Source organism: Dermochelys coriacea, chromosome 3 (assembly GCF_009764565.3).
Source record: "Dermochelys coriacea isolate rDerCor1 chromosome 3, rDerCor1.pri.v4, whole genome shotgun sequence".
In the NCBI taxonomy this organism is placed as follows: Eukaryota; Metazoa; Chordata; order Testudines; family Dermochelyidae; genus Dermochelys; species Dermochelys coriacea.
The window spans coordinates 90,094,206-90,109,266 of NC_050070.1; the positions used below are offsets into that span (position 1 = coordinate 90,094,206).

At 36.7% G+C, this 15,061-nt stretch overlaps 1 protein-coding gene across 10 annotated transcripts in view; it reads left to right on the forward strand.

Moving 5' to 3' along the window:
• NT5DC1 (5'-nucleotidase domain containing 1) overlaps window positions 1-15,061 on the forward strand; it is a 241,575-nt gene that overhangs the window by 147,490 nt on the left and 79,024 nt on the right. For all 10 annotated transcript variants that reach the window (XR_006279925.1, XR_006279928.1, XR_006279926.1 and 7 more), the window contains exons 7-8: window positions 4,213-4,387; window positions 9,050-9,147. Coding sequence is in view for 5 of the 10 variants with exons in the window: in XM_038394164.2 (XP_038250092.1) it covers window positions 4,213-4,387; window positions 9,050-9,147 (273 nt within the window). In the remaining 5 variants the exon portion in view is untranslated. The remainder of the gene's footprint in view (window positions 1-4,212; window positions 4,388-9,049; window positions 9,148-15,061) is intronic.

Consider the following 15,061-nt stretch of genomic DNA (forward strand, 5'->3'; position numbering starts at 1 on the left):
ATGCTTAATTTATATCCCAACAGAGAGAGAGGTGAATGAACATTTCCTGTCTAACAGAAAACCTGGTTTTCACCTCTGCTGATAACTTGATACAGACTCTTAAGAACATATTTTCAGAGTGTGTGTGTGTGTGTGTGTGTATATATATATATGTACTATGTACTATATATATGTACTATATATGTATATATGTGTATACACACACACACACACACACAAACAACTCCTTACATAGTACCTGTATATACATTTCACAGTGATATTAATAACTATTGAGAGACAGGCTTTCATTTCAGACCACGCGTAACATTCTTTGGTGAACCAGAATGTACCTATTGGAATCATAGGACTGGAAGGGACCTCGAGAGGTCATCTAGTCCAGTCCCCTGTACTCGTGGCAGGGCTAAGTATTGTCTAGACCATTTCTGACAAGTGTTTGAGTTGTTGAAGTCCCCCATCACCACCAACCCCTTGCTTTGGATGATTTTGTTAGTTGTTTTTATAAAAACCTCATCCATCTCGTCTTCCTGGTTAGGTGGTCTGTAGTAGACCCCTACCAAGACATCTCCCTTGTTTTTTACCCCTTTTATCCTTACCCAGAGACTTTCAACAAGTCTGTCTCCTATTTCCATCTCCACCTCAGTCCAAGTGTATACATTTTTAATGAGGAGATACCCCTCTCTACCTCTTTGTCAGTTAGCATTATGAAGTTCTTGGGTAGCAGCTGAATCAAGTGTTGATTAAACTTTTAATTTCAGAGATAGTCATTAGACTACATAGAGTAGTCTACAAAGGATTTATCATGCAGTAACTACTTATTAGCGTACTGTGAAAAAGAGTGTCATGTTTAAACACCTTCAGTCTCTCTTTTTCATCACCATATATTTCTGACATAGAAGCAAGGAACTTCTTTTTCATACTAGCAGCCTAATAGCATATCCACAGATTAACTACACTTCACAGAATTGTCCTCAAAAGACAAAAAAGGATTTGGTAAGGGCCAAAGAAAATACGCGCCAACAACATGTGATAAAACAGGCCTATTTCCCTTAGGGTGAGAAGGTAATAAACTACTGTTAATATAGGAAACCTGCCCTGCGTCTCTCTCAATAGACTGAGCCAGTAGGGGGCGGAATGTCATACAAGCATTTCTCTTGGGTCCCCATCAATTCTTGCCTAATGATGCTTTCTAAATAAAAATGAAGGGGGTTGGGGCGGCTGAGCTGTCATATAGAGCACAGCATACAGTACATATTACTCATGAAAGTCCAAAAAAATTACTTCATCTTCTGCAACAGAAACCTCAAGTTTCTTGTCCCCAACAGCATCCACACTAAAGAAAAGAAACATTCCTTGGTAAATCTTTGTTTCATTGAAAAATCGTGGTCTTGGCTGGTTCTTAAAACAATACATAATACTTACTGCTGGAGTGTACTCGTATACCCATGGCAAACCTACTGTGCTTTCTGACGCAGATTCCATGGAGAATCAGAGTGGTAACCTAGTTATGACTTGAAACTTTTCTCTAAGAGGTTTTCCTCTCTCGTAGTAATCCACTTTTGGAATGAAAAGCTATCCATGTCATGCTACTAAATTAAGTCATTCTGTCTCTTCTCTAGTTGCTGTGCTAGCTAAACCTAATCCAAATTTGTTGCTTTAAAAAGGAAAAATAAGTCTGTAGAAGGTTTGAGTTCATAGCAGTTATGAAACAGAGTTATATTTAATATTTTATCTTTGTTTGAGACTACTGTTTTAAGTATACATGTTTCCTCTCTCGTTAAAAGCTCAAGTTCAAGTGGTTTAAATCTTTTTTTTTAAATGAAAAAATAGCATTACTCACATACCACAAGTCTAAATAGTGTCTGGGATTTATTACATCATTCAGTGAAGTTGACTACAGATAGTTCCATATAGAACAAAATGATGGACAAAAAATATTCTTGTATTGATGATGACTCCATGAGACATACAAATTGTGGGTTAAATGTTGTCTCATTCATGCCTCTTTTCGTAAACATTTCTCTCTTAGAAAACTAGCTTTTGAGTTTTTTGGTAATAACTTGTGTCTGCAGTGCATGAGCATATAGACAATATATTGTTTTAGGAAACTTTAGTAAAGAATAAAACAGGTTAATGATAATGGTAAATTGACATAAACCAAGAGAAATCTTTGTCAGTCAGTCACATTAATGAATGGACTAATGCTTAATAACTGATTAGTGTTATTCTTCAGAGTCCAATATGCTTTGAGGCATATGTTCAGAAGAATATGTTTGCCTGTAAAGACCAAATTCTGTTTCTATTACACCCACAAAATGGGCATTAATGGCTCGACTGAGAGCAGAGGTTGGATTTGGTTTTTTTACGCCTCCAATCAGTGTGCAATACATCAGCTGAGTAGCTCTCACTAGACTGGACTCAGGGGACCTGGGTTCTGGTCTTAATTTTGCCATTGACCTGCTGGGTGACCTTGGTCATGTCACATCATCTTTCAGTGCCTCAGTTTCCCCATTTGTAAAATGACGATAATGATACTGGCCCCTCTTTGTAAAAATCTTTGAGATTTTCTGATCTGAAAATGTGCTACTGAGAGCACAGTAGAATTATTTTATTATTATTATTAAATATTATTAGGTCTGTCAATCACAGTTAACTCAAGCGATTAACTCAAAACAAATTGACACTATTAAAGAAATTAATTACTATTAATCATTGTTTTAATTGCACTGGTAATAATAAAATACCAACTGAAATTTATTATAAGTATTTTTGGATGTTTATCTACATTTTCAAATGTATTGATTTCAGTTACAATTGAATTCAGTTGCACAGTGGTCACTTAATATTATTTTTTATTACAAATATTTTGCAATGTAGAAAAGATAAAAGAAATGGTAGTATATAATTCTTCCCAAAGCAGTTCAGTCACAAATTTAATTAATGCATTTTTTTTTAACAAGCATCACCAGCATGGAAGCATGTCCTCTGGAAAGGTGGTCAAAGCATGAAAGGGCATACAAATGTTTAGCATATCTGGCACGTAAATACCCTGCAACGCTGGCTACAAAAGTGCCATGCGAATTCCTGTTCTCACTTTCAGGTGATGTAAATGAAAATTGGGCAGCAGTATCTCCCATAAATGTAAACAAACTTGTTTGTCTTAGTGGTTCGCTGAACAAGAAGTCGGACTGCGTGATCCTGTAGACTCTAAAGTTTTACATTGTTTTTGAGTGCAGTTATGTATAAAAAAAAATCTACATTTGTTAGTTGCACTTTCATGATAAAGAGATTGCACTATAGTACTTGTTTGCAGTGAATTGAAAAATTCTGCGGGAGGGGGGTGAGTTTTCTTTTTTACATTGCAAATATTTGTAATCAAAAATAGTAATATAAAGTGATCACTGTATGCTTTGTATTCCATGTTGTAACTGAAATTTATATATTTGAAAATGTAGAGAAACATCCAAAATATTTAAATAAATGGCATTCTGTTATTGTTTAACAGTGTGATTAAAACTGTGACTAATCGCAATTAATTATTTTAATAATTTGAGGGCCCTAATTATTATTACATCAACCTTTATCAGATAAAATGATGACATGCATTAAAATAACTGATCTGAGAAATAATGGCATTGATATAGTAATGCTACTACAGATCAGTTGACGCTGACCGAAAGTTTCAAAAGCAACTGTTGATTTTGGGTGCCTCCATTTTTTGGTCTCCAAACTGAGATATCTTAGAGATCTCTGATTGTCAGGAGGCAGGTGCTCAGCACTTTCTGGAGACCAGGCCTATTTAAGTAACCTCAAATTGAATATCCAAAAACCTGAAAATCAATAAAGTGATATGTCATACACAAAACCCTACAATGCTTTTCAGGACAATAATTGATGATTTAAAATATTGTGAGAAAACAAAAATAAATTGGGGCAATAGCTGTGAAATGTATGTAATACTGGAGAGAGATAATTACATACAATTTTCTGCTATTATATGTCACATTGTTTTCTTTTCCTTTTTTATGTAAATCAAGAATTATAGCCCTGTTCAATTTTTAAGATTTCTCTGCTTTTTATATATCAGTCTTTTACATTTTATCTTTTTATTTATTTACTTTTGCCTATGGAGTAAAGGAAAAATTGTGGGTTTATAGCATTGTTTGCAAATATGATTGGCTGGTAGAAAATGATTATGTTTTTATTTTTCAGAAAACGGTGGGGCATATTTCCCAGAAGTGAAAAATGATCCAGCCAAATATTTACAAAGTTGCCCTGAGTCTGTAAAAAAGTGGCTGAGGCAACTGAAAAATGCTGGGAAGGTCCTGCTATTGATTACCAGCTCTCACAGTGACTATTGCAGACTCCTGTGTGAACACATTCTTGGGTAAGTGTACTGTTTCTCCAATCATAGAATATCAGAGTTGGAAGGGACTTCAGGAGATCATCTCGTCCAACCCCCTGCTCAAAGCAGGACGAATCCCCAATTTTTTTTTTTGCTACAGATCCCTAAATGGTCCCCTCAAGAATTGAACTCACAACCCTGGGTTTAGCAGGCCAATGCTCAAACCACTAAGCTATCTCAGTTAATTTCCAATTAGACATCCCAGAGAGCAGTAACCATGGTTAGAATTAGAGATGGCCATGAGCAGTAAGGCTAGAGGTTTGGGTCTGTTTCTAGTTACTGTTTCACATAATCTCAAAACTGGGAGACGAGTAGTTATGAGCTGTCCTTAAAACTATACACTTTTATAAGTAGTATTTCACATTGAATAACCAGTTTTTCAAAATATAGGCCTTATAAGGAGCAGAAAGATAGCCTTGTGGCTAAGGCACTGGCCTTTATTTCTTTATTAATTGTATTATGAATGGCCCTAGATACCCAAATCTAGATAGGGGCCCTGTTATGGTAGGCACTGTACAAACATATGGTGAGAGGCAATTCCAGCCCTGAAGCTCTTACAATCTAAATAGACAAGATAGACAAAGTGAAGGGAGGAGAAACTGAGATTCAGAGAGATGTGAAGCAACTTGCCCAAGGTCACACAGCAAGTCATTGGTACAGACAAGTGGGGCCAGATGAGTTCATAGGCCTATAGGGCTATGCCAAGGGCCCCCAGTCTGCTGATATCTTGCGATTGTATCAGAATCTAGACTTCCATTTTTTAAATAAAAAGTAAGTTTCTAGCCTTTGCAGTTGTGAAGAAAAGGTTGAAAATGTGACCAGGGATTAACTGGTGCAGTGATGTCTGCTTGAATCTGCAGACAACTTAGAAATATAGTTCTGAGAAGTGTGAATGACCCCATGCATCTCAATAGGGTGTTACTTCTAAGGCCCACAGCTCTTGTAGGCCCCATCAACATCACCCTAGCAGAGGATTCTGTATATGGCAAGAGAACTAGATTGCAGTGGCCAGCCCTGGCCAGCACACCCTCCCAAGCAAATATTTACCAGTTACTGAGGTATGTAGTAAGGCCACACCCTGCTGCCATCTCTCTCTCTCTCAGGGAGGGGCCCCTGTTGCTCCTGAGGAGAGAAGTTCCCTTGTCGCCACTTTTGAAGGTAAGATGGGGACCTCTTGCCATTCCCCTACCTCTCTGGAAGTGTATAGGACCCTTTGTCATCATCATTCCATGTGGCGTGCGGGCCACAGAATGGGGATGAGTCTACGGGGACCCCATATCATGATATATCCAGAGGACCAGATTGCTTTACTCTTTTCCTTAGAATACAACCCAGGTCTCCCAACTCTCAATCCACTGTCCGATCCAGATCACAGCTCTACCACAGACTTCCTGAGTTACCGTAATAATTCCTTCAATCTTTGTTAGTGCCTCAATTCCCCAGGTGTAAAGTTGTAACACTATGTCTTACCTTACTGGATTGTTGTGCTGATGAATGTATGTGAACTGCTCAGATACTATACAATAACACTCAGAGAGGAGCCTATAAATAACTTATCATTGCTCTTAATGCATGGTTGCCAAAAAGATAATTGTGCACCGAAAACATATATTTTCAGTACTTGGGCAGAATAGATAATTTCACACAGAGATGGTTCACTGCAATTCATTTCAGATCTACAGCTGCCAATGATGGCACCAATTTGTATCCACCGATTTTTCAAGCTCATAATATTGAGAATTTGGCTGGCTAAGCCAAATGCAACCCAAAGTTTGTGGGCTTAACTCCCACTGAAATCTTTGGGACAAATCCATGATGTTAATAATGGTGTAGGTTACACACTGAGTGTAACTTCATTCATAAAACAGTTTTAGGTGGCAGCATATTGTAACTATTCTGGCTGTCAGTGGGTGTGTGCCTAGTGAGTGTATTACATATAGAAATTGGGTAGAAAAGGGATGATATAGCAGGAAAAGCATAACTGATATAAAAGTGTAAGACACAGCTGCATCCCAACAATACCACAACTCGTGCTATACCATTCCCAATGCTCCCAGATCCAAACAGAATCCTGGAAGCAGCAGCTACAACTCTACTATCTTTGATGAGACTTGCACCTGCTGCCAATAAGGTGGAATCTGTTTCGTCCTACCACCCCTTAAAACCAAAAAAAAGTTATACTGAAATGAGTAGTACACCCAGGGACTGATTCTCTACTGCCATGCACTTTCTGTAGTCATTTATATCATTGCAAGCACTCCCATCCATGCATTGATACCTGTGCCTCCCTTTAATTGAGTATGTAATGCTCTAATAGTTCTCTACTGGTGTGCAACAGATCTTAAAGACTATGGCTACATGGCAGAGTGGACTGCCCACTGATCCAGCAGGTAGTGTAGACAAGCCCTCGTCTCACTCTTTAGTGGCACCTGTCAAGTTGTGAGTACAACTGTCATTCAGACATCTACCAGTAAGTACTATACCTCACTGCATGTGCAAATCAAGTATAGTGACTTCCCTTGAAGTTTCTTTCATTTTAAGAGATAGGTAGTTCTACCAGCATTCCCCATTTTAAGTACAGGAAACATATCTCGAGCCACTAAAATCTGTGAAAATAGAAGAAAAAATTTAACTGTGTCCATTGTGTTATGTGATGTTGAATTGAACTTACAAAAAGAGAGATTAAAATGCTTTATAGAGATAGTCACAAGCTACAGATGAAAGATTTTCAACAGTGACAGTATTTCCTGCAGGAGGTTTTACATCTTGGGCATGCAATAATCAAGTTATTGGCTGATTATTTTTTTTAAGGTTGGAAATGGAGAAGTAAACAAAAGCATAAATGACGCTTCTAATTGAACTGAGATGTTTAACCTCTATATTTGAATTAGGATAGATTGGTTTTATAGGAAACTAAAGATTATTTGAAAAGTGGTTTTATTGTTGCCAATACATTATTATTTTATCTGTAGTGTTCACTGTAGTTCGTCTTCTGATTGAACTTAATTAATAGGTTCTGTTTAAATGTGTAAAAAAAAGAAAAATGGGAAGAAATCATCACTGTTACTTTTCTCTTGGTCATTTCTACAGCAAGCTGACCTAGTCAGAACTTTAGTTTCAGTTCACTCTTCTTTTTTTAAAAAACCTTTGAGTTATATTCAAAACAGTGGTTCTTCCTAAATCTGTTCCAGATGCCTTCCTTCGCCTTCTACACTTGATCGCATGTATCTGAGACACTACACTGTCATGTTTGTCAATAAGATTACCATGCACGAAAGTCAGAGAGAGGAAAGGACTGTCAGATTTTAACTTCAAAGGAAACCTTTACATATTTCTATTGCAACTCTCTATAGTCATTTATCAAATCCAATCACTTATCTGATAAACTCCACTGATAGTTAATAATCTAAAGCATATGTCTCATAACTATTGGAATGCAAATTTACTTTTGGAAAGCCTCTTATAATACATGTCAAAGGTCAGTAATGCATATTTTTATTCAGATATGTACATCTGGTATACAATCTGTCTGATTTGGCTTTTATATTTGTTAGCATTTCAGCTCATTATACCCTTGCTGTACTTGCTAATTCCTCCTTCCAGACTAAGGCTATTAAGAATTTTACTAGATGGCCGCAGTTTGTGTAGTATAATACATAAGCACCTCAAAGAAGCACTTCTAATAAAGATATATAGCATGTATATGCAATTTTTTAATTTGCTACTATATTCCAGCATTAAGATATAACTAGGTTTGGCAAAATTTTTCCACTTATATACTACTTCAGACTAATTTATATTTTTATAATAAAACAATATAATAAAAGCCTCCTTCAGAGACTTGTAGAGAAGAATTTTTAACTCCATTTTACAGCTGGAGATAATTTAGAGAGTGAGGTGAAATGACTTGTTCAGGGTTGTGGAGGGAGCTATGCTTGGAGTTGGGAGTATTACTCAGAAATATATGGCTCCCAGTCTTGGACTAAGACCATTAGACTACATTCTCCTTTCATCTCTTTCACCTTGAAATAAATATCCATCCTTAATAAATGCCAGAAGTATGGGACCAATATCGCTAATAACAAATAGTGAGTTTTGCATGGAGGTGGTATAAGTACAAGTACATAGCTAGAAATAGCAAATATTTAATTTAATATTATACCTGTCCTAATTGGTGGGGGGAAACACATCAGAGAGGGGAAAATGTGCCTACTAATGGCCAGATTTTCAAATGTATTATGATGCCTAAAGTTGCAGATAGGCACTTATTGGGATTTTCAAAAGCACCTAATGATATCAATGCAATAGGCACCTGGGTGCTTTGAAAACCCCAGTATCTGCCTAGCGCAGTGGAGCCTAGTCATGAACCAGAACTCCTAGGTGCTATGGTAATACAAATTAATAATAATTAATATAATTAATAGAAGGCTTCAGTCTGATAGTCTTTCTAACATGCTTTCACCAGTGATATATGAACCTGAAAATGGGTGTGGGGAAATAGCATAAAAATCTGTAAGTAAAGTGGCATGAAAAAATTCTTCATAGAAAACTGTTTTGTCAGTCAGTCTTATCTACATGGCTTTATTCCCCTTTTTTTTTTAAGTGTTTCAAGGTTATTTGACTTGTTTTGTTTTATTATTTCAGGAATGACTTTGCAGACCTTTTTGACATTGTGATCACAAATGCATTGAAACCTGGTTTCTTCTCTCATACACCAAATCAAAGACCTTTCCGAACCCTTGGTAAGACTCAGTAATGTATACATCTGTTTCTTACACACTTAGATCTAGGAAATGGGGGATCCAGTCTAGTAGCCCTGTAGGTTAAAACTCTGTGACATAATCAAGGATTCAGATAACAAGTGGAAGTGATAAGAGATTCTAGATTGGTAGATTAGTTCAGTTCCCGAGGCAGGCTACTTGGAAAGGATACTGAGGGAGAGAAGGAGGAAGTAGAAGTTGTAATACTGGAAACAACCTGCAAATATAATGAAAAATGAAGTAAGCTTTTGGTTTAAAACAGAGGAAAAAAAGTCAATATAATTCCCGGCTATATATATTGAGGTATTGCATGATTGAGCACAATGGTGACTGATTTCTCTGTGTTGAATAGACAAGATCATACATAGAATACTGCATACAGTTCTGGGAAAATGAATTACAAAAACATTTAAACAAATTAGAGGAAATTCAGAAAACCAAAACAAATACACTTACAAGTTTGGAGGAAATGATTCACGGGGAAAGTTTGAAAGTGTCTAATATGCATAATTTGGCTCCATATTGACTCACAATGGGCATACCATTCACTTAAAAAAAATAAAAACAATCCCAAATTTTGTAGCAATGTAGTGAATTAGATTATTAAATCAAGGCATTAAGCAATGGGGTATACAAAAAAGGAAGTGCTTGTTAATCAACAAATGTGAATAGACATGTACAACAAGTCAAACAGTTTTGACAGCTTTTCATAAGCATCCTCATGATGCTTATGAAAATTAAGATTACATGCAAAATAGCAGATTGGCCCAACTTCTAATGCAGTGCAAATGGCGGGGGCAGCAAAGGGCGGGGAAAAGCATATAGAACTGTAGTTTTAGTAACTATATTTTAGCATCTCATTTTGGAAAAGACTGTCATTCCAGACCCAAAGTAATTTTACCTTTTGAACTCTTAAATTAAAAACTGCAATGGCAGAGTGGCAATACATGGGAAATACTTTCTAATGCTGTATTTATTTATTTAGAAGAGTAATAAAAAGTATCGTAAATATATATATATATATATATATATATATATATATATATATATATATATATATATTTAAAAGAATGAGGTCAAATAGGAAGCTGTCAATTTGACAGTTTGATGTAGAATAGCACAGAAAGGAAATCAAATACAATGTGAATGAATAAGCAAAGACATTATAAGTGGTAAACTGTCAAGTTTAAAAGGTTTTTTTTCTAATTTATCTTGATGGAAATTGAAAATAAAGTATAACTCACTTCAGATGCTTTTAAAATCATCAGTCTTCTCATGCCTTCAAATGGGGGGTTCCCTGAGTCTCTGGTGGTGGTGTTATTTGTTTATGTTATTGTAGTGCCAACAGGCTCCTGTCAGGATCTGGGCCTCATGGCAGTAGGCATTATATGAACACAGAATAAGAGATGGCTCATGTTCGGAAGTGCTTTCAATCTAAAAAAGGCAGGGGAGCCAAAAGAAAATAGACAGTCAACAAATCAGTAATGTGCCCAAACTACAGAAGTTCCTCGGTACACTTTCTCCAACTTTTGTTTGTTTTGCTTTACTAGTGGTTTATTTATTTATTTGATCTCAAATAAGAGTAAAATGACCTCATCTTCTGAAAGACCAACCAGAGTATTGATGATACTATAGCAGAAACAAATATTTCTAAAAACAACTTTTGAAATTTTAATAAAGCATATTCTGATGTAGTAAATTGTGAACAATTTAAGATACTCTGTAGTGTTAATCACCTAAATAATGAGTAGAAAAAAATGATGTGGGCATCTTATGTAGACATTTCTTTTTGTGGAAAATTTTGACTTTTTGTTCAAAAAAGCCCCCAAACAAACCTGGAAACATTTAGGTTCTGGCCAAAAATATAATGTTTTTTGGTTTTCTGATTAAAAAGTCAAAATTTTCTGCGGGGGAAAAAGAACCCTTTCTGAAAAGCTGCAGTGGAAGTCTGTTGGGTGTTACAACCCATTTCTCTCTGCCTGTGCTCCTTGTAGTGGCTGCTTGAGCTCAGGTGGCTTCTGACCAACAGCTTGTTCCTGCAATAAAACGTGGACTTCTCAGTGCCCCTCCTAAATTTGGTAGCGTAGGTAACTGCCTGTCTACCCTATGCCCAAAGCTGCTGGTTCCATGGGGCTGGATTTCAGCTACATTTCCCCACCCATCAGAAAGTCTACATTTGGCCCACTTTCCTAATATTGTTGAGTCAATAGGTTTGTCCTGTTTCAGTGGGTTTCCACTCAAGATGGGCTCAAGTTACAAAATGGGGGTCCTTTTCTCGATTTCAAACTCTCCCTCCCACCCCCCTCAAAAAATTCAGGGGTGGTGAATCGGGTTCTGGAGTGAGCCCCTATCTCATTTACATGTGGTGCTGGTAGTAGTAGTTTTTGCTTCAAACTCTGGAGGGAAATCTTTAAAGAAAAGTTTTAAATCTGTCAGTCTTTTCATTCTGGAGGAACCACTGTGGTCTATAAATATTTGAAGGAAGAGAACATGACAAAGAAGTTATTGTCAGCAGTAATATGATACTGTATGAGCTGCAGGAATGATTTTTCAGTAGAAAGTAATTTTGGAACTAATCCATTTGGAACCATGAAAGTTAATTTTGATTGTGCTAAACACGTATAATTACCTCATTTGTGTGAGTTTCAAAACATGCATCAATCAAAGCAACCAGAACTTTGTATGCATCATTGCAAGTTTTACATTTTTGTTTTTTTTGTTAGAACCAAGTTACTAATTCTTGTTATAACAATACATTTTTGTTTATATAGTACTTCTTCAAAGAACTGTGCTATAAATCCAGTAATAATTAAAAAAAATAAAAAAACATATTAATGGAATTTTCTTATGAAAATTAAAATCTTTAAAAAAAATTCTCTTCTGTATTGATTTTAAAGCATCTATACTAAACTATACCCAACAAAATATGGACAAACAAAAATCAAACAGTTTAAATAAACAGGCTTATATTGCCATGCAGCTTCAACTCCTCACGTAAGTCTGACTCACACATCTGTTTTCCTTTATATAGGAAAGAAATTGCTTGATTAGTACATGAAATTCATACATTTTGACATTAATCTTATAAATGAGATCAGATCCTCAATTGGTATAAATTGACATAGCTTCATTTAAATCATTATAAGTACCTTGATTTACAGCATCAAAGGATTTGTCACAATATGTTCATGTAAAGCAATGTCTGCCATGTCAGCGCGCCGTCTTCTCAAAATGGGATAGAAGAGCTTTCCATCTTTTTGAACAACTAAAGTCAGCTTAAATGAATTTTTTAAAAGATTTTGTAGTTCTATGAATTGAAGAAAAACCATGGAACAAATATAGTTCAGTCTCACCTGGTAATTTATGTCACACTACTGCAATAACATTGAACCACAAATTTATAATATTAGAATGTTGCCAATTAATATATGTCTAGCACTTATTCTTGAACTAAGTGTGCATGAGCCCAACAGAATCTTTATTTTTCTCTTAAATTAAAAATGTCACAGATAACGCTAACTTCCCTGAGTAACTTCGAAAAGTTTGTGCTAGTGGGCATCTTGTTCGTGGACCTAAATACTGCCATTATGTATTTATACTCAGTTCGTGGAATTCTTGCAGCGTTAGCTCTCAATTTCTCTGTTTTTCAGGCAATTGTGTGACTAAAAGTAGTACGGTGTGGGTGGGTGTGTAAAGGGTGTGGTACATACTGGCTTTGGAAAAATGTTTCATTTTTAAATCTTACTATACAAAAATGAGATGATATTTATATGAAATATTATGGAATCATCCTGTGATAGATTATTAATCATGCATCTTTAACTATCCTGCTCTCCTCCAACCAATCCATGTCAACTGTGACTTTTTCTAGCTTTCCAAACAGCTGCCATTTTCTAACAGACCATCATCAAAGAAACTTTTTTCTCCCCCAAATGTGCAATTGCTCTCGTCGATCCCACAATTACCACCATCTTTCAAAAAAATTTAAAGGTCCTAAAGGCCAGGACTGAAAAGACACTTTCTTGGGAGAGTAACAGTTTTTCTGTACATAAAAATGTCACAAATTCAAAGGCCAATAGCAAAAAATGAAGAAGGGATATAAAACCATGTTTCATTGTTTAAATCAGTCTCTATCTATTAGGAATTAGGATGAGACTTTCATGGGAAGCAGATTACCCCTCACATACTTTGCCTTCCTCTGCAAGGTGACCATCTGGTGCTGGACACTATCAGAGACAGGATACTGGACTAGATGGATCCTGGTTCTGATGCAATATGACAATTCTTAGGTGTTTATGTTCATGTGGCCTTTCAGGACTAGACATGGAAGTTTTCTATCAATGGAAAAGGGTTGATGCAGTTTTCCAGTGGGTCCAATCACAAAGTCCTAGATCTGGAAGGTCCTGAAAAAAAAATTTAAATAAGAAATATTTTAGATAAGGTAACCTCTTTTAGGTTTTTATTATGTTTTTATGGCTCATTTATGACTTTGTTACAGTTGCCCATATGGTAATTGAGATTCCTATTTTTACTAACAGAAGAATTAAAAAAAACCTAATTATTTTAAAAGACTGTTAAGCCAATAGTTATAGATCCTCCACCCCACCCCACCCCACCCCCGTGACATATATAGAACATGCAGAATACCTGGTGGTGCAGCATGTGTAAAAGTTTTATAATTTGAGATAAACTGCATAACTCACTCCTAGCTTCACCACCTATGAGAATGAGACCATCTATAGCGAGTGCTGATAAAACCTTCAACCACAACACTATATATTCCTTCTCCATCACAGGCAGTGGTTTAGAGACTTACATAGTTAAGGTTGCCTGACACTTTCCATTGTAAGATCCACTTATCATTGTAAGATCCTATTTTCAGTTGCTTATAATTTTGCCAAACTTTAACCATTGAGACTGAAATTTTCCTTCTTGTGTGTCTGCCTCACGTTGATTTTTTTTTCTTGGAAAGTTTTAGCTAAAATGGTTCAGCCATTTTAAAGAATGAGATTAGGGAAAAGTGTGTTGTTTTGCCCATGTTAAAAAATGTATATAGTTTGATAAATCTTACAGTCATAGAATCATAGAATCATAGAATATCAGGGTTGGAAGGGACCCCAGAAGGTCATCTAGTCCAACCCCCTGCTCAAAGCAGGACCAAGTCCCAGTTAAATCATCCCAGCTAGGGCTTTGTCAAGCCTGACCTTAAAAACCTCTAAGGAAGGAGATTCTACCACCTCCCTAGGTAACGCATTCCAGTGTTTCACCACCCTCTTAGTGAAAAAGTTTTTCCTAATATCCAATCTAAACCTCCCCCATTGCAACTTGAGACCATTACTCCTCGTTCTGTCATCTGCTACCATTGAGAACAGTCTAGAGCCATCCTCTTTGAAACCCCCTTTCAGGTAGTTGAAAGCAGCTATCAAATCCCCCCTCATTCTTCTCTTCTGCAGACTAAACAATCCCAGCTCCCTCAGCCTCTCCTCATAAGTCATGTGCTCTAGACCCCTAATCATTTTCGTTGCCCTTCGTTGTACTCTTTCCAATTTATCCACATCCTTCCTGTAGTGTGGGGCCCAAAACTGGACACAGTACTCCAGATGAGGCCTCACCAGTGTCGAATAGAGGGGAACGATCACGTCCCTCGATCTGCTCGCTATGCCCCTACTTATACAACCCAAAATGCCATTGGCCTTCTTGGCAACAAGGGCACACTGCTGACTCATATCCAGCTTCTCGTCCACTGTCACCCCTAGGTCCTTTTCCGCAGAACTGCTGCCGAGCCATTCGGTCCCTAGTCTGTAGCGGTGCATTGGATTCTTCCATTCTTCCATCCTAAGTGCAGGACCCTGCATTTATCCTTATTGTCAATGCGTTAACAAGCTCTAGCATCTCC